The sequence below is a fragment of the Macrobrachium rosenbergii genome, chromosome 13, assembly GCF_040412425.1.
Source record: "Macrobrachium rosenbergii isolate ZJJX-2024 chromosome 13, ASM4041242v1, whole genome shotgun sequence".
Taxonomy (NCBI): Eukaryota; Metazoa; Arthropoda; class Malacostraca; order Decapoda; family Palaemonidae; genus Macrobrachium; species Macrobrachium rosenbergii.
The window spans coordinates 23,790,082-23,816,875 of NC_089753.1; the positions used below are offsets into that span (position 1 = coordinate 23,790,082).

Consider the following 26,794-nt stretch of genomic DNA (forward strand, 5'->3'; position numbering starts at 1 on the left):
GGTACCAATGGTGGAATTTGTTATTCTTTATTGTCTTGTGTTAGCAACACATCTGCAGTCTCATCCCTGATTCTTTGAGTACTTCACACTGTGTTCTTCCCTTTACAATATGGGCAGACATCTGTATGTCTGCTAGGGTCCCAGTCATGAGATCTTATCATATGATACCAACTAAGCCTTCCACTCAGTACTCATCCTTTAGACCACCTAAGGGAAGAGGGTCTATCCCTAAGTCACAGGAGGAGATGGGTGTCAGACACCCACAATCACGTCCACTGGGGCTTGTCTCTAAAAATTTTGGTCCTACTGAGGAATAGCTACTGGTTACCTTTTACGGAGAAGAGACCCCACTAAGCTCAGAGCCAACCCAGCACCACATTTGTTTGGTGGGCTTGGAAAAGTTCCTTGCACTTGAAAGCAAGGTGAGAGTTTGATGATTTAAAAAGAGGCCAGATGGAAGGTGAAAGACAAATAGCATGGTGTCTAAAGATTACACTTTGCAGACCTCAGGCTCTCAAGAGGTTGGGGAGCCATTGTTGACCTTAGTCTATTAGAGGGTACCTTGATTTTACTTCCTTTTGGATCAGGAAAATGGCTCTCAATTGTAGCTCCATCTGAGAAGACAACTTTCTTGCATAGATGACCTGAAAAACACCTGCTGTTGGGTAACAATTCCAAGGGATTCTAGAAAACCTCTTAATCCTTTCAGTTCAAGGTTCTATAATCCATGCCATAGACAGTCCGACACATTATCACCCATATTCTAGCCCCAGCTACTACTTGGGCTAACAGGCAAGGCATCAGACTGCTGGTGCATCTCAATAAGTGGTTAGAGGTAACAAGCTCCACTAGATCTTTGCAGGTACCTTTGATGCCTCCTCAATCTGTACCAGTACCTGGGTCTAGTTATCCACTGGGAAAAGGTGGATTTGGATTTATCCAAGAGAACCTTATATTAAAGATGGATCTCCACTGCACCACACAAGGTGCACTGATGGCACCAACCCCCTACAGGACTTCAGCCAATACATTCTGAGTTAATGAACACTAATTGGTGACATGTGCCATAGCTCACACAAGATTCACAAGACCATAGAAGTGCTTTTCTGTTAAGAAATAATCACCTCCTTTTTCAACCAATTAAAACTAAACAATTATTTATGCTAAAGTACTTTTCAAAGGCCATTTTCACACCAGTTTCCAGAGTTTAGCAATATCTGCCTTGTATATGAGAAGTGTAAGCTGAGTTTGTACGTGATATATTTCATATTGTAGAATACTTTAAATTGCTTTATCCATCTGTGAGAGGATGGCCATCTCTTAATCCAAAAAACATTCTGTATTTCACCTTTCGATTGATGGTGCTCTAAATCAGACTAGGATGGTTGGTCATGAGGGGATAAACCCCTCATTCAGGTATGGACCAAGCGTTCTAGGTTTGGTTAAGATACTTCTCTTTATTTTACTCCACGACTTTCAAGCCACTCTAGGTCAAGTTATGTGGATGGTCCAGGAAGGTGAAGCCCCAGCCAGGTAAAGCCCTAGCAACCTACATTAGGTTAGGTTCGTTAGGATGCATCCAATGACTGTGCTTGCAACATTTTCATGTTATAAAATTATTTGTGAGTACAACCTGTAGGCTAGGCTACTGGTGATACAAATGAAGTATGTACTTTTTCAGTAAAATCTTACTTCAATCCATTCTTGCATTTTGGACTTGAGGATATAATTCTCCTATATTCCAATGAGTGTTTTGACCTAACCAACCACACCTAACCTAACCTAGGGTGTCAGGTCCTTTCCCTACTGCATATCTGTCTGAAAATATTCCATAAACTTACCTTTCCCTCAATCTGAATGAAAATCATCAAATGGATTACCGTCCTTGTATTTCACTCGTTTCGTTTTTGCCCCACTTTCCTTCTGTGGTCCTCCAAATTGTAGGATATCAGAGCACAGTACACTATTTCTAAAAGGACTCATTTGCTAGCAAATCTAATATCAGAAATGTTTTAAGCACACTTTAGAACAAAGGAAGGTATTTCTAAGTATTAGCTCTGCACGGACTGTATGGAACGGTTCCACAAATACGAGACGCATTAGGGAGCCATATGTTCAAGAAGGGACTGGCTAAGGAAATCTATTATAAAAGGAACCGTACTAGCCTAACGTACCCTAACCTAACCTAGCAGGCCCGTGTTACTTAGCTGGAGGGCTCTGCCCAACAGACCCCCTGGTGAAGGAAACTCCACTTTTTACCAAAAATTCCCCTATAACACTGAGCATGTGCAACAGCAAAAATATAACCAGTTCTGGGGTTAATTACAGTTGAGCGACAAAAAATAACGGTCATTTCTTGATAAGCACCAAAATAGGCTACTATAGAAAAAGTCAATTACCAAGGTAATACCCGACGCAGAGGTAATACTCAATTCTACCGGTTTTTTCATCCTGATCATACTGTGGTTTACTGCATTTGTTAGTTGCGCCCCCCTACACCACAATCCCAGTTTCCCACTGGGGTCCTCTGGGGTATAGCCTACTTGACGAATACAGGTTAGGCTAGGTAGGAGGGTAAAACACAAGTGGTTTGCACCCACAGATTAACAGCCTCGTGGTTAGAAATACGATAAAATAAAAAAGGAGCAAAATCAGAAACCTATGATTCAAGTAACGTGAGTCGGCCGGGTTAGTGGAAAATAAAGACATCTGGCGATTGCAACACATGTAACTAACCTAGCCTACCGTATAAGCCATTTGCTCTGCACATGTACAGGTTTATTTCAGCAAGGGTAATATATTACAATAGGTTAGCCTCGGTGATAACATACCCACATAGAGAATACGCTTGTTGCTGTTTGACATCTTGGACGCGCGCGTTTCGGACACACACACTTGACCTGTCACACAGAGGTCAGATGTGGAGAAGTGCTGGCAACAGACTGAGCCGGTATTTTTGTAAACAAACCTTTTAAGACGATGAAACGAGATCTGCGCTTTCATTGGACGAGAAATCCGCGATTCTGATTGGCCCGAGAGGTGCCCAACGTTTTGTTCACGGTAGTTTCCAGAAAATAATGAGGAATCGATGGAACTGATAGCTAACAACCTTCTTTTTGGAGATCTAACGAAAGAATAAATTGGAATTAGGAAGGAATTCCTAAAATTATACACGGTATTACAGAGACAATAAACTTAACAAACTCAAGCGAAGGAAGAGTAGAACGGGCAAGGGAGCCGTTTCAGAGGAATATCCCGTTTACTAATACTACTACTATTACTACAGTACTCCAACACAAGCGAAATTTGGGTTGTTGATGGAGCCAGTGGTACATACAGGAAATTCCGGCTTCGGTCCTTTGCGAAATTGTAAATGATATCTAAAATATTTAATTGTAAGGACAGTACTGTTTTATGTGCATCTAGATATTCAGATTTGACCATGAATAATAGCACTGTATCCGTAGGAAACGAAACTAACACTATTAGAAATCTGATAAATGATCCAGAAGTGAAGAGCATACAGGAAGAATGCAAATTTACAAAGGAACTAAAGACTCTCCTATTCTGCAGGAGCTATGATACTGACGAGAAAACACTGAAAGACACTTATAAAATATAAGAAGCACCTTATTTCGAAAACGTACATGGACCCGCCAGAGAGGGAATTATCCATGTGGAGGGCTGTACATAAAACCAAACAGTGACAATGATCTAGTCATTAGTAAGGTGCGTTATCAAAGATGTCATTATATGATTTTAAGGATGAATAAAGACGAGGAAACTGAAAACCACCTGAGAAACAATGAAGAACTATAAAGTTTTACAGAAAGATGCTGAAAAGAAGACATTTCGTATCTTTCAGTACAGTGAAGAAGAACATAATCGCTGGGTACCTTCGTTATTGGCTTAACCAGATTTCGGGCGCGAATTTTGCGAAGTTTTATAGGGCTCCACCCTTCAGAAAAAAATATAACAATACGCAAGATACTTTATTACGTATGAATTAAAAATGATGTATACAGATATAACTCTTTGGATGTCTCTGCCCTATTGTGCATAGAACAAATGAATTTGAGGTCCCACAGTGGGTCGTCGATGAAGAGGGACAGAAAAGATGCCAACTGTAAATAACTTAGAAAAGAGTTAACCAGATGCATATCGTAATCACGGAGAAAAGCTCAAACAAGCACAAAAAAGCAAACTAGGACGAATACGAGAGCCGTTTCTGAGGTAACTTACTACTGTTGCTGCTACAAACAAAGTGTGACATTTGGCGTGCTGTTTAGATTAACAGTCTGCCATGCGAGTAGAAAATATAAAAAAAAAAACATAAGAGAAAAAATCTGATATGATAACACTGAAAAACAATGCTGATTAGTAGGGCTATAGACTGGGCACATTAGAATTAAATGACAGGAATAGGCTTAAAGGGGAAGATACAAAATGTTTGTGCTGTGAGGAACAAAAATGAAAACTTAGAACATTACTTACTCTATTGCCCTGCATATAATGAGATTCTGAATAGATATAGCTTTGTGCAGCAGCCAAACCAGAAAAATAAAGTGATTGATAGCTAATATACCTATATTTGCAGATCTGTCGAAATAAATTGAAAATTGGAAAGAATTACTGAAAGAATGATGGCTTTACAGAGACAAAAAAAAATATTAAACAAACACAAACAATGGAGGAATAGGAGCAAGGGAGCCGTTTCATAGGCAAATCTAGCCTATTACTACTACTGCTGCTGCAGTGCTATTGTGATTAAGTCTTCAGATAGATGTCGTCTGACCACAATTGACCCAAAATTCGACCAACTGGGCGCATGACTTAACACCGCGAGCGGATGGGCTATTTACCTGTCAGCCAGGTCAAGAAAGTGCATCAGGAAGGAGGAGGTGTAAATGCGATCGTGACTCTATATATATTGTGTATTGGCGTGTATTTTGGGCCCCGACATTGCAGGCTAGAACTATGCCGAATATTTGTGCACTGTTTGGATGCCACTCCAATTCAGATCTAAATACAGATCTTACTTTTCACAAATTTCCTAAAAATGAAGACCTCCGAAAGAAATGGATTCATCTGTGCAAGAAAAAACACAAATTTAATGCGGAATCTTCGAGGTTTTGTAGTGTGCATTTCCAATCAACTGATTTTGCGAGGAATCTTAAATATGAATTGCTTGGAATCCCAATACCAAGAAATTGTATCCAGTTGAAGAGTGATGCAGTACCAACAATGCATCTGCCTGCTTCTGAGGGTAAGTTTAAAATTTGGTATTCTTTTGGGGTAGATCTAAGTAGTAGCTCCGCGGCGGCGATTTCCTTCTAACTTGACTTTTGCTACAGCTTTTTGGTTGCTAATTATGGGTTTATCTTCAGTTTTTGTCGCACGAATGTAATTAACCAGTAATTAACCCCTGAAGTCCATGCGCGATCTTCACAAGACAGAGGACGGGTACGTCTGTTTGGAATGGTTCGTATCCCGTCTGGCAAGTGTAATAACTTGTTAACATGCCAGTAGTAAACACGGCAAAGGGACATTCCATCCCCCCGATGCCAGTACTAAACACAGCGAAATGCATATAACTCCCTCCTGTTGGCGAAGGGCTCCCTCTCGTTTTCCCCCTCCAGAGGGCACCTTCCCAATGTAAACATGTCCACTTCATTTCTGTGTTCTCCATCACCCAAAACCCTGAATTCCCACAGTCCCCCTTTACCGCTGAGTAGAGTTAGGGGGCAAATAACAGTTGGCTGACAACAAACAAACTTACCGCCAGTATCAAAAGCCCTAAAAGTGTCGAAAAAACCAGTTTCCAAGGTAAAAACAGGTGTGGAGCTAGTACTTAGAATTACCTTCTTTTGAAGTAAATTCGATGGTTCTTCACTTCTAAGTAACGGCTCCACACGGACTGTATGGTACGGTTCCACGAATATATACGAAAGCCATTAGGGCGCCATACGTTCAGGAAGTGGTTGGCTAAGGACATCTATTATAAAAGGAATCATACTAACCTAACGTACCCTAACCTGACCTAGTAGGCCGTGTTACTTAGCCTGGGGGCCGCAAAGGAAACCACTCTTTACCAAAAGTTCCCAAATAACATAGTGCATGCGTGATAGCATTCCAGGATGGCCAGCATACAAAAACATAATCAGTTCTGAGGTTAATTATAGTCGACCGACAAAAAATAACGGTAAATTCTTGATAAGCTGCCAAAATCCCAGGAAAAGTCAATTTTAAAGGAAATACCCAAATATGGAGCTAATGCTTAGTTCTACCAGTCAGTTTATATTGTTAATATATTACATTGTGACAAATATTTGCTACGTAATAGTTACCGTTTTCTATGAGCCTAACATTTATAACTGAATGTTGAAAATGATTAGATGCCATGATTTCCAAATTTGGATTTTCGGTGGTATGCAAGGAGAGAGTAAGTGTAGTGATATTCTATCCAAGTAAAGTTAACTGTTCATTATAAATCAGTTTATATAGTTGAATATATATACAGTACGACATATATTAGTCACTTACTATTTACTATGCGTACTATTACCATTGATAATCAAATGTTGCAAACGGTTTGATGTCACGATTTTCACTTTAGATTTTGCGTGGTGTACAAAGAAAGAGTAGCCTAGATGTGATGTAAATAAATTTTTTATTTATTTTTTATACAATTAAATGTCTGAACATTCCAGCTGATTTCCTATAAAGCTAACAATCATCATCAGCGTGGTTTACAAAATTTTTCTGTTTTCAAACTTCAAAAATAATTGCTAGACTAGACCTTTGGGTTGGGGAGTTAAAATACCAATATTCCATTTGGTGAATGAATTCTTGACCTAGTAGTCTTTTTGCAATACCTCAGCAGTTATGGACTTTGGGCCAGGGAATTAAAATACCAAAATTTCCTTTGCTGATTAAATTCAATTTTTCACCTAGTTACTCTTTTCATAGTACCTGAGCAATATTTTGTCTGTTTCTTTGCCAGTAAATATAAGTGCAGTTGACCAGATGCCACCAATTATGAACTTTAGGTCAGGGAATTAAAATACCAAAGTTTCCTTTGGAGAGTAAATGGTTGACCTACTTAATCTTTTTATAATACCTAGGCAATATTTCCATTGTTCTATGGCCAGTAAATAATATAATTGCAGTTGACTGGATGCCAACAATTATAAGATTAGGCCTAACCATACTGGCAATGATAATTTGTTTTCAGTTGAACGTACGTCACCAGTTATAACTTTTTTTCTTTTGTACTAAGTGTCAGTTGTGAATATTACAGGAAATTATGTCTACCAGCCGGGAGTTGTTTGTTAACTATATTCTTGATGTTATAGTGAAGTTCAGTATTCTGTGAATGAAATAAATCTTTTATTGCCCTTCATTACCTTTAAAAATTATTAAACTCTTGCATTTTGTTTCATCACATTTTTACAAAAATATTGGGTAAACCCCATTATTAAAATTAAAATCTTTTGGTTTATAAACATTTCCTTCTGAGTCTTTCTCTACCCACCTCACTGCGTGTCGTAGGTGTAGCTCCACCTACCTGCGCGTGAACAGACCTACTCTTTTCTTACAACATGGTTGATTCCCAGAACTGGCAGCGACTGAACAGATCAGACCCACCTCTGGCACCCTGTGCTGGGCCACCAGCTGTTTTACATACAGAAACAGGATCACAAGAGAACAAGGGATCACATTTCACAAGTAAGTGACATATTTTCATTCATTAAAATCTTTATAATTGTGTTGAAAGAACCTCAGACAAGTAAACATGTTAGATCACAGCCAACGAAACGCCTGCTTTTTGAGCTGATAAAATAATGGATGATGTAATAAGCTTTTTATTAAAGCATATTTGATATTAAATTTATATAGCCTAATAAATTAGCATGTAGGGTTACCATCAGTCCAAATAAGGTAGTATTCTTCAATTTTACCATTATCATTTTTACCCTAAATGATACTTCAAATTCATACTACATTATAGCTTTAAAAGTAAACTTGACCAACTAGCTAGGCTGCCAGAGTTGATCATCAGATAACCAAAGGTAGCCTATCATAGCCTAACCTTAGCTTAGCAAAGGTAGCCTAACTTGGCGTAACCTTCAGGAATGCTGATTTTTCTATCTGTCCCTCTCCACAGACAATGAAATACAGCTCAATTCTTGTCTAGCTATGAAAGTCCAGTTATTCTTCCAGGCTAGCCTAACTTAGCATTTGCAATGTAAATAAGTATGTTGAATTACATGTCAGTATGACTGTGACGTGTTATATAGCTTTATATATGTACCTCCTTAAAGCTGTGCAAATAGCTTCTATGTCTTGGTTCCAATGCTTTGATCTGGTTTTGTACAGTACATACAGTGTACATTCCCCTAAATCACAACTGTGTGAATATGAATTAATACAGATTGTAATTACATGTACTGTATACCATAATTAAATAAATAGTTTTTCTTGTAAGATCTGTGAGTAGTCTCGTAGGTTCAAATATGCCTTAAAGATGTCTGCAGGTCAGGGTAGGAAGCTTGTTGTTAATATGTGACATGTGAGATTCAGGACTGATTTCTATCAATTTTGTGTTTAAGATTTCCTGACAAAAACAAAGAGCGAGACCGCTACCTTACTTGGGTTAGAAACTGCGGAAGGGATAAAGAACCAAACAACGGATCACGCATATGCAGCAAACATTTTCTGCCAAAGTACTTATTCAGACCTCCTGGTATGCAGAGGACTCACCTGTCAGAAGATGCCTGTCCCACTGAATTTGATCTGCCAAAACACATAAAGGTATTTACGGCACCAGTCACAGAATCTGTCTTTTACAATACTCAGAAATATGTATAATGAAATATAGCCTGTACTCTTTAATTGTATCTCTATTAATTGTATCAGGTACAGTAAATTTTAAAATCCTATTAAATGATTGTACAGACTATTGAATATTGGCTGTTAGGTATCAGGCTGTTAAACCTAGCTATTAATAATATTTTTATACATATGGATGAAACTTATATGGGGTGACAGCATTGGAGATGACGATTATTTTAGCCTACTGCCAGTCAGTTTGACCCATGAATAAAGAACAATAATAACTAGTTCTGCCTCCAGAGAGTAAAAATGATATTTTCGTAATAAAATTAAGTTTCATATATACTTACCAGGTAATTACATAGCTATAGTTTCTAACTTGTGTGGTAGCCTTTTAAACATCACAGTAGCGCTTGTATTGTTTTCGTGTAGGTGACTAGCCCCGCCCACTATCAGGGAACAGTAGGAACAGCCAAGCAGAAGAGCTCAATTCGTTTGTGCCCTTATGTCCATAGAGGGGAGGAGGGTGAGCTCTGAGTCTGTAATTACTTGTTAAGCATATATGAAACTTAATTTTATTATGAAAATATTGTTTTCATTTAAGTATCTTACCTAGTAATTACATAGCTGAATCACACAGTGATTGGAGGTGGGATACATGGACATATTCTACTCAAAAACATTAAGGTATGGTAATGACTTTGAAATAGAAAAATTGCTAGCATTGAAACAATGCCTGTTGTTTCCTGATTGAAAGAAGGCAAAATGTCCTCCAGAATCCGAGAATGCTCCTCAGAAATCAGATCCCTCGTGAAGAACGACAATGCGTTCTTAGAAAGAGGGCGGGAAGGACTCTTAACAGAACACCAGAGGTTGCTGGATGGCCCTCTGATCTTCTTGGTCCTGTGCAGGTAATACCTTAGGACTCTAATGGGGCAAAGAACTCTTCCTTCTTCCTCTGGGCCAAGGATTTCCATTAAATTCTTAATGTTGAAGGAACGAGGTCAGGGCTTGGATGGGTCCCGTTCTTGGCCAGGAAACCTAGGGTAAAGGAGCACACTGCGTCTCATTGGGCGAAGCCTACCCTCTTATCAGTGGCCTGCAGCTCACTGACACATTTGGCAGTAACCAAAGCCTCAAGGAAGAAAGTCTTTTGAGCGAGTTCCCTTAGAGAAGCGAAATGAAGGGTTTCAAAAGAGGGGCCTGTCAGCCACTTCAGCACTACATGCCTAGGTTCCAAGAAACCAAATCGACCTTCTTCTGCTTAGACGTGTCGAATGACTTGATGAGGTCATTAAGATCTGGGTTTGATGAGAGGTCCAGACCTCTGTGCTTAAACACAGAGCTAAGCATGGCTCAGTACCCTTTAATGGTGGAAGTCAACAGACCCCTAGAGATCCTCAGATAAAGGAGAAAATCCGCTATTTGGGTCAGAGATGCCTCAAGAAGAGACGTTATGTCCGAGACACCATCTACAGAAAACTGTCCACTTGGCCTGGTACACACTGCAAGAAGATTGATGTCTGCATCTTGCAATAGCCTCTGCAGCTGCTCTTGAAAATCTTTTCATTCTAACGAGCTTCCTGACAGTCTGAAGCCTGTCAGAGCAAGAGTGGACAACCCTTGCTGGTATCTCTTGAAGTGAAGCTGTTTGAGTAGCCACAGTTTTTGGGGCAGGGGCCTCAGGAAATCCACCAATAACCATATAAGGTCCAGGAACCACTGTTTCAGGGGCCAGAACAGGGCTATGAGGTCATCGAAACGTTGTGATGCGACTGGAACTTGTTCATCACTTCCCTGACCATGTTGAGGGCAGAAAAGTGTAAAGAGATCCAGGTCGGACGAGTTTTGAAGCATGGTGTTTGTCACCTATGCCAGAGGGTTCAGGGGCTGGAGAACAGGAGGAAGGCAATGGTTTCTTGAGGTAGAAAAGAGGTCCAAAGTTGGCCTGCCCCATAACTTCCAAAGATCGAAACAGACCGGGGGATCCAAGGTCCACTGGGTGACAAAGTGATTCCCCTCCAATTACCACATGCACTTGGATCTCTTTTCTTTGGAACTTTAATGATCACACCATTCTTCCAACCTAATGGTATTATCCCCATCACCCATATCTCATTGAATAATATCTTCAAGACAAATACTAGTCTATCCTCCTCCACTTTAAACATTTCCGAGAATAAACCATCCTCTCCTGGTGCCTTATAATTCTTTAACTGTTTTATTGCCTTGACGACTTCTAGCTCCAGATTCGCGGGGAACGCGTACCACTACTCCCCGTGAATAACTGAAATCCGCGAATACTTATAACCCCTCTAAAAATGCTTATAACTGCCTATTTTGATAGATCAACACACCAAAAACCTTCTAAAAATGGTTATACCTGAAAATTTTAATAGTTTTATCATAAAAAGTGCATTTAGTCATGAAAATACGGTAATTTGTGAATAATTTGCTATGAAAAATTCTGCGAATATGTGAATTTTCTGCATATAATGTGTATCCAGGCAGTACCTGGATATCGACAGGGGTTCTGTTCGGCGCCTCTGTTAGGTATGTAACAGTACCAACACCCAATTATTGGCGCCGATAAGCGGAAATCGGCGCATATCGAAGCCGAAAATTGGCGATTTTTGTCACTAGACAAGCTGCAAAAAACTGGATCACTGATAACCAGGGATTACCTGTACATGTTCCACAGAAAATCCTGCAAATCCACGAGTCCGCGAATTGTGATAACGCGAATCCAAGGGGTTTACTGTATTTATGCATGTACAAAAATAAAAATAATACATTTTTTCGTGCGGATTTTACATATAAAAAAATGAAACATAAATTACTTAAAAAATCAAACACAAACACTTCTGCAGGGTCCCTCGAGGGTTTTGCAAATGTCATGTGTCTGTGAAAAAATCACTTATGCCAATTAGTTGGGCTCCAGTGAAAAGTTCATGTGTCTGTGAATTTGCGCAGCTGAACATGTGTAAGATTGAGGTGCTGTATTACTGCACTACTACTACTACTTCAGCGCAAGCAAAATTTGCATTGTTGATGGATCCCAGGATTAATAGAGTACAGCCTGGTAGATCCAGTGGGAAATACAGAAAATTCTGGCTTCAGTCCTTTGCAAAATTGCAAGTGATATAAAAAAAATGGTCAATTGTATGGACTGTACTGTTTTATGTGCATCTAGATATTCAGATTTGACAATGAACAATAGCAATGTATCCAGATGTAAGGGAATTCTTTGAAACTTCTGAACCTTTGCGCATCACCTTTCTCAGGAAAGTGAAAAATCCATGTCAAAAGCCCGTTTTTATCACATAAATGAAAATTTAACACTGATCTAGTCAGTAATATGGTGCATTATCAAAGATATCACTATATGACTTTAAGGATGATTGAAGACGAGGAAACTGAAAACCACTTGAGAAATAATGAAGAACTATAACATTTTATAGAATGAGGCTGAAAAGAAGACATTTTGTATTTTTCATTACAGTGAAGAAGAGCAAAATCACAGGGTACCTTCGTTATTGGCTTAGCCAGATATCAGGCACAAATTTTCACGAAGTTTTGTAGGACTCCACCCCTCAGAAGAAAAAAAATATAACAATAACCAGGATACTTTACTATGTATGAATTACAAATGATGTATACAGATATAACTCTGTGGATGTCTCTGCACTGTTGTGCATAGAACAAATGAATTTGAGGTCCCACAGTGGGTCTTCGATGAAGAGGGGCAGGAAAGAAGCCAACTGTAAGTAACCTAGAAAAGAGGTCACCAGAAACATATCGTAATCACAGAGAAAGGCTCAAACAAGCACAAAAAAGGCAAACTAGGACGAATACGAGAGCTGTTTCTAAGGTAACTTACTACTGTTGCTGCTACAAACAAAGTGTGACATTTGGCGTGCTGTTTAGATTACCAGTCTCCGTGTGAGTAGAAAATATAAAGAAAACATAAGAGAAGAAATCTGATATGATAACACTGTAAAACAGTGCTGATCAGTAGGGCTAGACTAGGCACACTAGAATTAAACAATATGAATAGGTTAAAAGGGGAAGATACAAAATGTTTCTGCTGTGAAAAAATAACTGAAAACCTGGGACATTTCTTACTCTACTGCCCAGTGTATAGGGACATTAGTAACAGATATAGATTTGTGCAGCACCCATACAATAAAATAAAGAGGAATTGATAGCTAATATACTTCTATTTATAGATCTGCTGAAGGGGGAAATTGAAAATGGGAAAGATTTTATGAAAAAAGTGTGGCTTTACAGGGACCAAAAAAGTAAACACAAACTAAGGAGAAATAAAACGAGCAAGTGAGCTGTTTCAAAGGCAGTTCCCACATACTACTACTACTACTACTAGTACAAACTCTGACAGAAGAAATTTGTCCCTTCTGCTACTATTGCTAGTTGTCTAAATGTCCTCATGGAGCTTTGCTGAATATATTCCTCACGTGATTGCCGTTGTGACGGCGGTATCAAAGCAAATATATACCAAGCCGCATCACTTCCAGGACGCCATGTTTGTTTACATTTAGAGCAAGCTGAGCAGCGCTCCGAACGGCCACGGGGCATAAATATTAATTGGGTGGGGTGATGGCGAAAGCTATAAATAACCTGCCTTTGGTGATGGTGGCGTCTGACACAGCTTAATTTTCCCAGATTTGTGCAACTTGCTTGACAATGCCGGCTTATTGTTCAGCCTATGGCTGTAACAACGACAGAAGAAGAGATGCAGACCTGCACTTCTTCTCTTTTCCTAAAGAGAAACCGAGGCAAGTTCCATCTTGTGCTCTTCTTTACCATTTAGGTGCTTATCAAGACCTTACTGTTAATTTTTGTCGTCAGCTGTAATTAACCTCAGAACTGATTATTTATTTCGCTGTCGTGCATACACAGTGTTATGGGGGAACTTTTGGCAAAAAGTGGAGTTTCCTTCAACAGGGATCGGAGGGCTCGACCCCCTGGCCAAGTAACACGGCCTACTAGGTTAGGTCAGGTAGGGTGTATGAGACTAGCGTGGTTCCTGCGGGAATTCTAAGCCGTAGTTCCGCGGTGAGCTAGATTATGGCAGTTGACGTTGTCCTATGTTATTTTACTTGCTTTACAAGAATTTAAAGTAATATTTTGTCGGCCGGCTGTACCCTAGGGGTGTTTACTGGTTACAATTTTGCCATATTAGCTATGGAGGGGGGTGGGGGGCTCGCCACAGAATGCCAGCTTAGATCTACCGCGTCATGTAGTCTTCAAAGGTCAATTACAGTTTAGTTACAGCCGGCCAACAAAATGTTACTTTAAATTCTTGTAAAGCAAGTAAAGTAACGTAGGAAAACGTCAGTTGCCATAGTCTAGCTCACCACGGAACTACGGCTTAGAATTGCTGAACTTACTGTTATTTTTTGGCAGTCAACTATAATTAATCTGTAATTAACCTCAGAACAGATTATATATATATATATTTTTTTTTTTGCTATGGCGCATGCACAGTGTTATAGGGGAAATTTTGGTAAAAAGTGTAGTTTCCTTCAACAGGGATCTGGAGTGCTCTGCCTCCAGGCTAAGTAACACAGCCTACTAGGTTAGGTTAGGTAGGGTACATTAGGTTAGCATGGTTCCTTCTATAATAGATTTCCTTAGCCAACCTCTTCTTGATCATACGGCTCCCTAATGTCTCTCGTATTCACGGAACCGTTTCATACAGTCTGTGCGGAGCTAATACTTAGAAATACTGAAATTACTTGTGTGTAACGCAGTGTATCATTATAGTTTGACCCATAGATATAAAGCGGGGAAGGTAAAACTTTGCTTAAGTTGCGCGGCCTGATTCCTGCCAGTCGCTGGCCAGGAAGGGTTACTGCCTTTTTTGGAAGGGTCTTCCCCTCCCCCCCTTGCCCCCAGCCAGGTCAGGGCACATCCCATTAAGTTAGGTTAGGTAAGTAAGATCTGGTGAGGTCAGGATCTGGCATTATAGGAAAGGTTATGGTTATTCATGTATAAGTAACCCATCCTGGTTGACGACTGGTGGGAATCAGGTGGCACAACTGAAGTAAAGTTTTACCACGGGGAGGTTGGACAGTGCATGATAGCCAAATAATTTATGACGTCCACTGCCTGGTGCCATTGATAGTCTGTGTGTTGATTATAATGTAAACAATGACGCAACTTGTGCCAGGAGGTACATAAGTTTCACTGACCCGAGAATAATGCAGTTTTATTGTATTTGTGGTGGATTTTGTCCCCTTGACGCTGTGCATTGCAAAGCCTCACACTGTAATGCATGCGGACATTGAAAAATACATTGACAAGGAGCCTAATAACAGTACAATGGTGAGTGTCTATACCCATACCAATGGACTGAGCATACTTATATACATTGCACATGCTAAGTTAGGCTAGCCTGTAAAAATAACTGGACTTTCATAGCTAGACAAGAATGGACATAGAAGCTATTTGTACAGCTTCAAGGAGGTACATATATAAAGCTATGTAACATGTCACAGTCATACTGACATGTAATTCAACATACTTATTTACATTGCACATGCTAAGTTAGGCTAGCCTGTAAGAATAACTGGACTTTCATAGCTAGACAAGAATGGAGCTGTATCTCATAGTCTGTGGAGAGGGACAGATAGGAAAATCAGCATCCCTGAAGGTTACGCCAAGTAAGGCTACCTTTGCTAAGCTAAGGTTAGGCTATGGTAGGCTACCTTTGGTTATCTGATGATCAACTCTGGTAGCCTAGCTGGTTGGTCAAGTTTACTTTTAAAGCTATAATCTGAAGTACCATTTAGGGTAAAAATGATAATGGTAAAATTGAAGAATACTACCACGGCATGGTTCCTGCTGTAAATAAATTTAAGTGTTCTGGTGGATCAAATTCAGTGGGACAGGCATGTTCTGACAGCTGGGTCGTCTGCATACCAGGAGGTTTGAGAACTTTTTGATTACACAGTAAATAACATTATAGCACTTTGTTGACACTTCAAACTGCAGCAGGCCTATGGCAAAGCCTCATGGTACTACAGTATGTACATTGTAGTACTAATAGTAGGGAAAATTGTCAGACTTAACCATGGTCATATGGACTGACGGTAACCGTACATGCTGATTTATTAGGCTTTATGAATTTAATGCCAAATAGGCTTTAATAAAAAGCTTATTACAACATTCATTGTTTTATTAGCTCAAAAAGCAGGCAAGTTGATAGTGATCTAACACGTTTACTCGTTTGAGGTCGTTTCAACACAGTTGTAAAGATTCACTTACTTGTGAAGTGTGATCCCTGTTCTCGTGTGATCCTGTTTATGTATAACACAGTTGATGGTCTAGCACAGGGTGCCAGAGGTGGCTCTGTTGCTGCTGGTTGCTGCCACTGCCATTGCTGGGAATCAAAACATAGCAGTGGTGCCCTACTTGCCTGCAACAGTCATGTGACTCTCCAATCTCCTTGCTCTTTATCAATGGCTTGACTTTCACCTATCTCTGTTGTCAGTGTTGACAACTCTTGTCAATCTCAATCAAAATGTACAAAAAGATGATTATGACAAGCAAGTTAATGATGCGAATGCCCTGGATCATGGCTGAATGGTATGCTCAACACGAAAAAATCTATAAAAAGCCTATTACTTAGCAGTGGTTGTTTCATATGTTTAGGTCAAAGCAGTGGGTGATAGCCTGCAAGCGTGAGGACCTACTGAAGAAGGACTACCTGTATTTAAAGAAGAACTGCACCCTCTGTGAAGTACATTTTCAGGAGACACAATTTATGTCCCAAAAGAAAGATAAGCTGGTATGGAATGCTGTTCCAACAATTTTCCCACAGTTTGACAGAAATACAAGGACATGGAAGCCACCAAAAGAGAGGGTCCTGGTCAAAAGTGACAGTATACCAGCCCTTGAATGCGACTTTGATTGTGTAGGTATTCATATTACATTATGTGCATGTTGTCATCAGTGTCTGTGTTATAGCAGATTTGTTCCTACAGAATATGCAAACCCTCAGTCCTTTATATAAGGAATTACTTTCAGCGAAGCTGGAACGGCCGTTAAACTTTTGAACAAGGTGGTTAGGCAATTAACTACTGTCTGGAAGGTGGGAGGCCCGCCTGCCCGGATGTGAACTTTCCAATTTGCTTTCGGTCGTCATATGTTGCAGACGTGTTTGCTGACTCTCTGCCCTGATTGCCGTTTTGTTTTTTCTCGGTGGGATCTTTCATGTTTTCTTTTGTGTATATAACATCTGCTTGTGTGTTTGATATTTGTGTAATATGCAAACCCACGCATCATCTAAACCTGCACGGAAGGCCGTTACCCAGCTTGTGTGTCCTGGTGGTGACAGCAAGGGTTGCGCCCACTTCTGATCGCACATTGATGTTGACCCTCATGTCCTCTGCGCCAGTTGCTGGGGGCCATGACTGTAACCCAGAATCTACTTGTGTTGGGTGTTGTTCTTGGTCGTCTCTGCAGAGGGTGAAATTTACAGGAAGGAAATGGTACAGGAGGAAAGCTTCCAAAGCGTTGGCGGAGGGGTCCACGCTGCCAACTATACCTTCAGTTGCTAACCCTTCTTCCTCATTTCTCCCTCCTGCCAAACTTCCTTTCTTGGCTGTTTCTCCTTCGGGAGCAATCTCTCCCTCTTCATCTTCACTCGCTTCATCAGGTGAAGATCATGGTGTGGGGATGGCGATCAAGACGATCTCTTCTTGGGGGGCCTCTGCTCACTTCAAAGGGTGATTTTCCAAAGCTGGTGTCTCAGACTCATCGTCTCCTCTGAGACGTCTGTGACCCAAATTGTGGATTTCCTTTATCCAAGGAAATCTAGGAATCTCTTGTCCTTCACCATTAAGGGGTATCGAGCTATGTTTGGCTCAGTGTTTAAACACAGGTCCTGTATCTTGCATCAATCCTAGATCTTAACGACCTCGCCAAGTCCTTTGATACGTCAAAGCAAGAAAGGAAGATCCGGATCCAGGATTTCCCAAAGCTCTGGCCCTGTCAGCTGATGTAAAGGCAATGCTGGAAAAAATAATAGTTTTTTGAGACGACCTTTTACAGTTTTTTTCCCAGATGAAAAGTTGAGTAGCTCCTGGAAACCAGCTCTGGTGGATGCACAGCCTATTTTGGCACAGGCTGTTTGGAATTTGTCCTCCAGGTCTGCAAGGGGTTGGAGTAAGAATGGTTCTGCCGGTTTGCTTCCTCTGTCTTTGAGTTCTTTCTTTCTGTTCTTCCTTGTCTCTCTGTTGATCACTACAAAGATGGTGTTCAGAATTCTCTCCTGTGACTGACCCTGTACAATCCCCTGGACTCTTCATTTTGTAGGAACAGCCCCCCTTCCACTCGATGTGGGATCACCTTGACATGGTGAGGGGGCTCTTGAACCCCAGGAATTTGCTCCAAGGTTTGAGTCCAAGAGTCTCATATATTATTATATATTTATTTGGACTATTTTGTGGAATTTTCCACTTTTTGTAAAATTTATACGTAACATCTGAATGTTACGTATCCACTCTAGATAGTGGAATAAAGTTGGATTTATCAGTTCAGTTATCTCATCAATAATATATGTCATGCCTTTTGTGGTTTCTTATGTAGTTTTAGTTGACATGATTTTGAATTAAATTTCAATGGTATAGCATGTGAAAAAGGTTAATCACTCAAAATCAAATTGTGCTAATTAATTTATGTTCATTTTCCAACAGGACCACCATGATGAACAGGAATATGATGCAATCAAAACTGACAAATGCCAACGACTAAAGCGCAGTGCTAAACCTCCAGTGTTTTCCAGAATGAAAAAAGTACGCAGACACCACAGGGGTACAGCTGAAGGGTCTTCCCCTCCATTTCAAATACTGCAAAAGGAGCATTCATATTCGCCAGCTAACAGTTTTGAAGGTTGAGTACAACATTTGTATATACACAATAATTTTTACTCAAATATCCATATTAATGATATGGAGCAGGTCTCAAAGGCCATGAACTAGCAAAGCAAGCTTTCATGGTGGTATCAGAATTGGCATTGATTGGAAAATTGCTTTAAATTGTAATTGTAATTTTGCAGTCTTATTTGAGTAACCCCAAATATTGCATTATACTGTACCCCAGTTTAAAACAAAAGTTCAAATTCCTTTCAGGAGAAGAGAAAATACATGAAAATGATCAGTGAATAATTAAATATTGTAGTTGAATGAGGGACATCAGTCATTGAAATAAGGTTTTATATATGTAACTTACCAATAATTACATTGCTTATAGTTTCACCTGTCAGCAGCTTAAAAATTTGAAATTCGTGGTAGTGCTTGTGTCAGTGTAGGTGACTGGTCCCCGCCCACTGTCGAGGTACGAGAGGAATGACTTCAACAGCGCGATTCAGTTGTTTTTCTGCCGGCTCCGATAGTGGTTCGGTTGTGAGCAGTTAGCTTAAAATTTGGCTTATGTCACTTATCCTTTTGAGATTCTTCTTTGGGTGAAGTATATACTGGTAGCCTATGGCTTTTGTATTTATGTTAGGTTCTCTCTTAGCGAGACTGTTAATTTTCAATGTAGGATGCTTTTTCTTCAATTTCACGTACATTATAACTTAATTGTTGACTTAGGCCTAGCCTAGTATGTTGGACTCTAGCGCTGCTAACCTACGCTATTGCAGCATAGGCTGCAATGCTTAGGCTCACTAAAGAGAAACATGACTCTCACTCTATGTACATAGAATGCAGGGGACAAGAGTGTTCAGTTGATTGAACATGTGACGAATGTTCAGAGTGGGATGCTAGAAAATGGAAGGTTTTGGGGTCTCGTCTAGCGAGATTAGAAAGAGACAGGAAATGTAAGGCGACCACTAGAGCCGAAAAACGGACAGTAGATAGCAAGACTGTAGTTAGTTCTGCTAATGATGATATTCCTGCTTTTGCTGTGTCACGTGTTCCAAATTTTCCAACTATTCAGCCTACTCCTTTACCCAGCTCCCTCGGTTCCGAACCCAATCCCCTTGCCAGCCTCGAGTCGAAACTCGTACATAAGTTTGATGTCAAAATGGGGTTAATTGTGGATACTGTGATCCAGTTGGGTGCTTCAGTGCATGTCCTTATGGACAAAGTTGAAAAAGTGCTAGTGTCAGTAGAGGTGACAGCTGCTCATCCCACTGATGCCCCACTCTTCTCCAGTGCCTTACAAGAAATTTAGGGAGCCCCTGCAGCAGCCTTCTTGTAGTTTCTGGGATTCCCCAGAACACTTTTCTCCAGTGTATCCTGTGCGTGAGACCAAGCGTTCGTCTACTCCGAGACGCTTCTCAACGTCTCACGAGCGCCCAGTAGCGCCCGAGCCCCAAGAGCAACCGATCTCCCAGCAACACCCGGACACTTGGTAGTTCCTGAGCGCCTGTTAGCACCCAATTGCCCGCTAGTGCCTGTTCCTTGAGCTATGCCTGAGCACCCATTATTGCACAAGCGCCCTTCAGTGCCCAAGACTCCAGCTCAGATGTCTTCTGCAGACACAACAGACCCATCGCCAGCTCCACTCAGCGTCAGCTGGCGGACATCTTAAATTTGCTCAAGAGAGAACCTCCTTCTTTGGCTCAGGCCCCTCAAGATTTGCTCCTATCTCGTTCCGTCGGAGGATAAAGGTGAAGTTGGTGAAGTGGATCAGCGCTCCCCTCTGACAGCTTATGTAGCTTTGTTGACGTACTTGCTGCAGAACTCTCTGGGATTCTTCTCGCTTCCGGCTCCGACCTCCCTGGCCTGAACGTTTTTCATCACTGACAAGCATACTGACTCCTCCAGTTTAACGAAGAGGGTGCTTTCATCTTCTGCTAGGAAGGCTCTCAATAATCTGGACAGCTGGCTCTCGGAGAAGAGAGCAGGGGAAGTCTTCCTTCAGCTATCCTCCCTCTCATCTTGTGCGCTGGAGGTATTCTTTGTACAAGACCGGAGAAGCTCCCTCACTGGGAGTAGCGGCCTCCTCCCAGGGGGACTTCTCAGGACTTACTGACTCATCTAGGAGGTCGGCCATCGCGGCCACTAAGGTGATGTTGTCCCCTACAGAACTCGACTACCTTCTGAAGAACTTGTTCAGGATCTTTGAAGTTTTAAGGTTTTTAGATTGGTCGGTGGTTTCTTAACCTGCAAGATTAAGATTTGCTCTTTGCTCCCTGAGGAAGTTGCATCGGATTTGCTGAATGTCCTGTCGTGCACAGATAGGGGCATCGGAGATGGCTGTCAAGAGTTAGCCTCTCTCTACACGATGGGACTTGAAGAAGAGAGAGCTATGGTGCTCGTTTATTACGAAGAGTGTCACGGCTTCTCATAAGTCTGCCCTTTTGCATTCATTTCTAGATCGCTGGCACCTCTTCCCTCAGTCTACTGTCAGCAACGTTTCTCCGGAACTTTAGAAGAAAAGTACACAGGACCTTATAGCTTGCTTATCTAGACGTCCCAGGGAGTTTCCATCGACTAGTACCAGGACCCATTCTCCACTTCAGCCTCTGCCCTTTTGAGGTGGCAGACCCAAAGCTCAGTCTAGCTTAGGACGAACCTGTGTTTCTCGTCCTGACCTTTGAAGAAGCCCTCTTCCAAGCCTGCTGCTCGGAAGTAAGGGTCCTTTCCTCCATGTGCCAGTAGGAGCCAAGCTCTTACATTACTGGGAGAGGTGGGGCACAAGAGGAGTGGATTGTGTCAGTACTGAAACAGGGTTACCCCATCCATTCAGGGAGAAGCCCCCATTAGTCAACACGCCTATCTTGTTGAATGCCTACTCAGTAGGATCCGGAAAGTATTTGGCCCTCTCCGACGAAGTGTCAGCCCTCCTCAAGAAAACAGCCATCGAGGAACTGGAAGAAGTCCAGTCAGACGGTTTTTACAACCATCCCTTTGTAGTCCCCGAGGCATCAGTGGGTTGGAGGGCAGTAATGGATGTAAGCGCCTGGAATTTTTTTGTCGAAAAGACAAAATTTAAGATGGAAACAAGTCACTCTGTCAGGTCATCCATTCACCAGGAATCTGGACGTAGTTTTGAAGTAGCTCTCCAGACCCTGCTTCAAGCCTCTTCATTCTGCTTTGTTACAAGATCTTACCAGGAAGACCCTCTTTCTTGTGATGTTAGCGACTGCCAAAACAGTCAGTGAAGTGCCTGCTCTTGACAAGCGAGTGGGATTTTCCCAAGGTGATGCCGTATGTTCCTTCACCCTGGGCTTTTTAGCAAAGAATGAAGACCCAGCCAAGCCCTGGCCATGTTCCTTCACTATTAAAAGCCTGATGGAAATTCGAGGCCCAGATGACAAGGAGAGAGTTCTGTGGCCAGTGAGAGCACTGAGGTACTACTTGCACAGAACAGAAAAGATTCAAGGTCCTACGAGTACTTTGTGGCGCTTGATTAGGAATCTGTCTACTTTGTGGCGCTTGATTAGGAATCTGTCTCGTGCCCTATCAAAGAATGGCTTGTCTTTCTTCCTGAAGGATCTGATCTCTGCGGCCCATTCTCAGGTTGGAGAAGAGGCTTTAATGTCCGTCAAAGCTAAAGCTCATGAGATCAGAGCGGTCTCCACGTCTCTAGCCTCCAAGCACAACCTGTGTCTATCATCAATTCTTCAAGCGACTTACTGGAGGTGCAAGTCTATAAGTCTATCTTTGCAACTCATTATCTTTGTGATGTAAAAACTACTTTTGAAAATTCTAGTAATTTAGGGCTGTTATCCATGGATGGCATGGTGTTGGGGAAGGAAGCATAGGAAGCCTTTCTTTCTTCCTTTTCTCTTCGCCTTCAACTTGGGTGTTGAGTCGTAAGGGGAGCCGAGGGGTACTGTGTACCTGGAGACCCACCATTCTTAGCTTTAATGGGTGGGTGGTGTTTTTATTTTTTTGTGGTGCAGGTGATGCTCTTGTTCATTGATTCTGGTCATTTGGTTGGTCAGTATGTGCCCAGAGCAGGGGCAACTGGCTTCTTGTATACTTTGTTAAGTCACCGGGTTCATCCCTTGCTGCAAAGTACCCATTGATGTAGAGGTGCGTCTGGCCAACTCAACACACCCTACATGGTAAGATGAGCGCCGACCAGAGGCAGTATCTACCTGCAGCAGCTCTCTTACCAGGTAAGGAATGACAAGCATTGTACCAATGCTAATTTTGATGTCCTCTAACTCATTATCATCCATAATGTTCTGGGGTAGTTAATCAATACGTCCCACTTTTGTGTCAATTGTGGATTCAGCAGTGTAATTACTTGGTAAGTTACATATATAAAAATGACATTTTTATGATAAAATAAAGTTTTAAATATGTATACTTACCAAGTAATCATGAATCAAGCCCTCCCTCCTCCCCTCATATGGAAAGAAGGGCAAAAAACAACTGAATCACGTCGTTGAAGTCATTACTCTCGTACCCCGAAAGTGGGCGGGGACTAGTCACCTACACCGACACGAGCGCTACCACGAATTCCAAATTTTTAAGCTGCCAGCGAGTGAAACTATTAACAATGTAATTACTTGGTAAGTACTGTATATATATAAAACTATTTTATCATAAAAATGTAATTTTTATGTTTTAGTACCTGTATTGTTCCTACACTGTAGTTGAACCACAGAATCAGGCAAAAAGTAATGTTATTGAGGCAAGAGAGTTGCCTGGGAAATGGCATAATTGTTAACAAAGGATAGATCAGTGAAAAAAGTTAGAGGTAAGGTGACTGAGTTTATAAAGTAAATTAACATGTTAAAGTATCAAAGTAACAAAAACAGAAAACCTTGCAACGATACATGTAGACCTGAACTTTGAATCACATAGTAAATTAGATTTTTTCTTATAGCGTATTCGCTTGTTTCATCCTCAAGGAGTTATTCTTCCATGGTCTACCAGAGCTCTGTGGTGACCAAACTAATGTCAAAGAATTCACTTTTAGCTGGTCTCACGGCTGGGTGTTGTGTCATGGTAATAAACACTGTAACACATGATGGAATATGTAATGGACTCAAAGATAATGGGGCACTTTTCCACATCTTTACAGCGAGGTTGTATACCCAGGTTCTTCCAGCGCTAAAACCTGCTTAGAAGAAGTGATTAATGTACATGCACAGTCCGCCATATTGTCAACAACAGACCCATGCGGAGACCAAGAAGCATTACTCTTCGTTGGTCAACGCAATAAGGTTTATTATTACCAGCGCTCCAAAAAATTCTACTTTTTTCTCCGATGTCATTAGCAAGGTTCATGGAAACATCTAAAATGATAAGTGCATATTGTTAAGTTCCAGTTAAAGCTTTAGTTTTAAACTTTTGGAGCTGATTATTAATTTGTGTGTGAAAGCCAGAACCCGGTGTTTCTTGCCACATACAGTCAGCTCTTACCATCGGTAATTGCTAGTTTCATAAAGCGCAAATTGTTTTGAAGAATTTGTCATTCTGTCTAAATGTTTTAACTAAAAGAAATGTTCCACAACTTATCATTAATGTAGAAAATCTTCTAGATTATATGATGTCTACAATAATCTTGGCAGTAAGTGAAAATAATTTAGAGTAAATTAATAGTGGATGTCTGTAGCCTATAACCTAGGATTACATATCCTTAAGAGGTAAGGACCCTAGGATCAGATAATAACAATATCTGGGCAAAATAAATTGGTAGCGTAGCTATAAGGGTACATATTAGCAAAATTTTTTTCTTTTATGTAACCCTGTATACTTAATCATGATCTAGTAATCCAGGACTAGGCAGTACCGTATGTTAAGTGATAACTGGCAACTGTCTGAAACCGTGCGTGGCGTTCTGTAGTGTGGAAATCTGGCAGCTCTGTTTGCTTCCCTTCAAGAACATGGGATTCCCGGGAAGAAATCTTCAAAGCCTTTCGTCTCCAGGAAGGACCAGAAACCTTTTGAATTTATCTCCAAGAATGTGGGCTTCCCCCGTTCTTGCACAACACTATAGAACAGAGTTTTATGGAGAAGAAATTGGAGACGAAAGGGTTTGAAGAGCCTGGAGATTGTCTTGAAGACTTTGGAAGCCCCAGAAGCCTCCAGAATTCCCAGAAGCCTTTGGAATTTCCAGAAGCCTTTGGAATTCCATGAAGCCTCCGGAGTTCCTAGCAGCCTCCGGACACACAAACAGAGGCAGAAAGGCAGCCAAGGAAATTAAAATAATAAATTGTATATTGTATCTACTACTATATTATAAGTCTTCAGGATATATGAGTATAATGCAGCTTCTAAATATATGTAAACTTCAGTTAAATTTTCCATTATCAAGAAGGGTCCAGTTTTACAAGTTATTATTAGTAGTATTAGAAACTTCAAGTATTCAGGGATTTATTGAATCGATAAAATTACTGTACATTATATATTATTGGTAAATCTGAGTATATTTGTATATGTAAATTTGCCATCTAAGAATTTAAGATTGATAAAAATATAAGTACAGTACTGTATAAATTGTCAGTGTCAAGGTTATGGTTATGCTCTGTTCTTAAAGTTCATAATTTTATCTTTTTCTCTACAGTTCATGAAGAAAAATTTGAGAGTGAAAGTAATGGATATGTTGCAATGGATTCAGGTCATATTAAGGAAGAAGTAATGAAGTCAAGCTATGAAACAGATCACATAAAGGAAGAACTTGAGTTTGAGGAGTCTGTCAGCATAAAAGAAGAACCAATTGAGCTGGAGCCTGACTTATCATGTATAAAAGAGGACACCAAAGATTATTTAAGATCAGGTTTTTCAAGTTCAGAAGTTACAGTGAAAGAGAAGAGCAGACAAGATTGCTTTACGTCAGATATTATGGACTCTGGTAAGTATTGAAACTTCATTATCTTTTTTATGTGTTGTAAGCTTAATCCCTATTTGGGGTCATGATTTTTAATGGGCCTTTTCCAGGTGTTTCTATTTTGTGTCCTCCCTCATTTATTTCTTTGTCTCTCATATCTTCCCAAATGCAGTATCTCCATCTTCTTTAAGGCCTTCCTCTCCTTAGCACTTCCATTTCGATGAATTCTCCGGCAACATGTTGCTCATCACGTCCCCTCCTCATCAAGTGCCCGAACCATCTTAGTCTTAATGGTTGGGCTTTCTTTAAGGCTGAGGTGATTAGGTGATTTTTATTCCTCTGACGTATTAATTTCTTATCATATCTCCTCATCACCCCACCACTCCATTCGTACATCTTCATTTCTGCCACATCTAACTTACTTTGTTCTGTTCCCTTCATTTGTGCTCGTCTAGCCCATGCAACATGGCAGGTCTTACCACCACCTTGTGTACCTTGCCCTTCAGCTTAATAGGGACTGCAGTGTCACAGAGTATGTTTGATACCCCTTCCATTTATTCCATCTAGTTTGATTTCAGTGGATAACCTCTTTATCCTTGTCACCCACTGCATCTGTTATCAAGCTTAGATACTTAAAACGTGTGAGAGTTTTGCTTCTTCCAGCTTAATTGTTTCTTGCTGATCATCTTCCATTCCTTCTGTCATATAGTATTCAGTCTTTAACCTATCTTGATCCTTTTATTCTCTAATGCATATCACCACCTCTCTAGTTTTTTCTCTAGTTCCTCTCTGGTTTCTGCAATGAACGCCTTGTTATCAGCTTAGAAGACACATAAAGGGGCTCCTCCTCTTCCTCCCTTACATCCTAAGCCATTACATCCAGCATGAAATTGTACAAGACATGGCTCAGCACTTATCCTTGGTGCAGTCCTACCTTGGCCTGGAAGCTACTGTCATCCGTACAGTACTTGTCAGGTGGTTGTTTCATCTGTATACATTTCACTAATTACCATCACATATTTTTCTGGTGCCCTTTGCTCTCTCATACTTCACCACACCAAGGAGTACTACCAAGAGGTTCTGCGTCACCTTCGTGATGCTGTGAGACACAAACGGCTGGACCTGTGAGCAGCGGGCAGTTGGAGCTCCGTCACGATAACGCACCAGCCCGTTCTTCACATTTGACACAGAGTTT

At 40.8% G+C, this 26,794-nt stretch overlaps 2 protein-coding genes across 17 annotated transcripts in view; one reads left to right on the forward strand and one right to left on the reverse strand.

Annotated features, from left to right (window-relative positions):
* Positions 1-2,978, reverse strand: part of cyp33 (cyclophilin-33) — a 28,511-nt gene extending 25,533 nt beyond the window's left edge. The window contains exon 1 of the mRNA XM_067114721.1: positions 2,832-2,978. Within this exon, the coding sequence (XP_066970822.1) occupies positions 2,832-2,865 (34 nt within the window). The 5' untranslated portion in view covers positions 2,866-2,978. The remainder of the gene's footprint in view (positions 1-2,831) is intronic.
* Positions 2,979-4,741: 1,763 nt separating this feature from the next.
* The window catches only part of LOC136845031 (uncharacterized), a 38,304-nt gene continuing 16,251 nt past the window's right edge, over positions 4,742-26,794 (forward strand). For 3 of the 16 annotated variants that reach the window (XM_067114734.1, XM_067114733.1, XM_067114736.1), the window contains exons 1-4: positions 13,204-13,631; positions 16,513-16,774; positions 18,558-18,753; positions 25,336-25,623. In XM_067114734.1, coding sequence (XP_066970835.1) covers positions 13,540-13,631; positions 16,513-16,774; positions 18,558-18,753; positions 25,336-25,623 — 838 coding nt within the window. In that variant the 5' untranslated portion in view covers positions 13,204-13,539. Of the gene's footprint in view, positions 5,267-7,616; positions 7,729-8,612; positions 8,815-13,202; positions 13,632-16,512; positions 16,775-18,557; positions 18,754-25,335; positions 25,624-26,794 lie in introns of those variants that run through there. The other 13 variants (XM_067114727.1, XM_067114728.1, XM_067114730.1 and 10 more) reach the window with 12 other exon arrangements.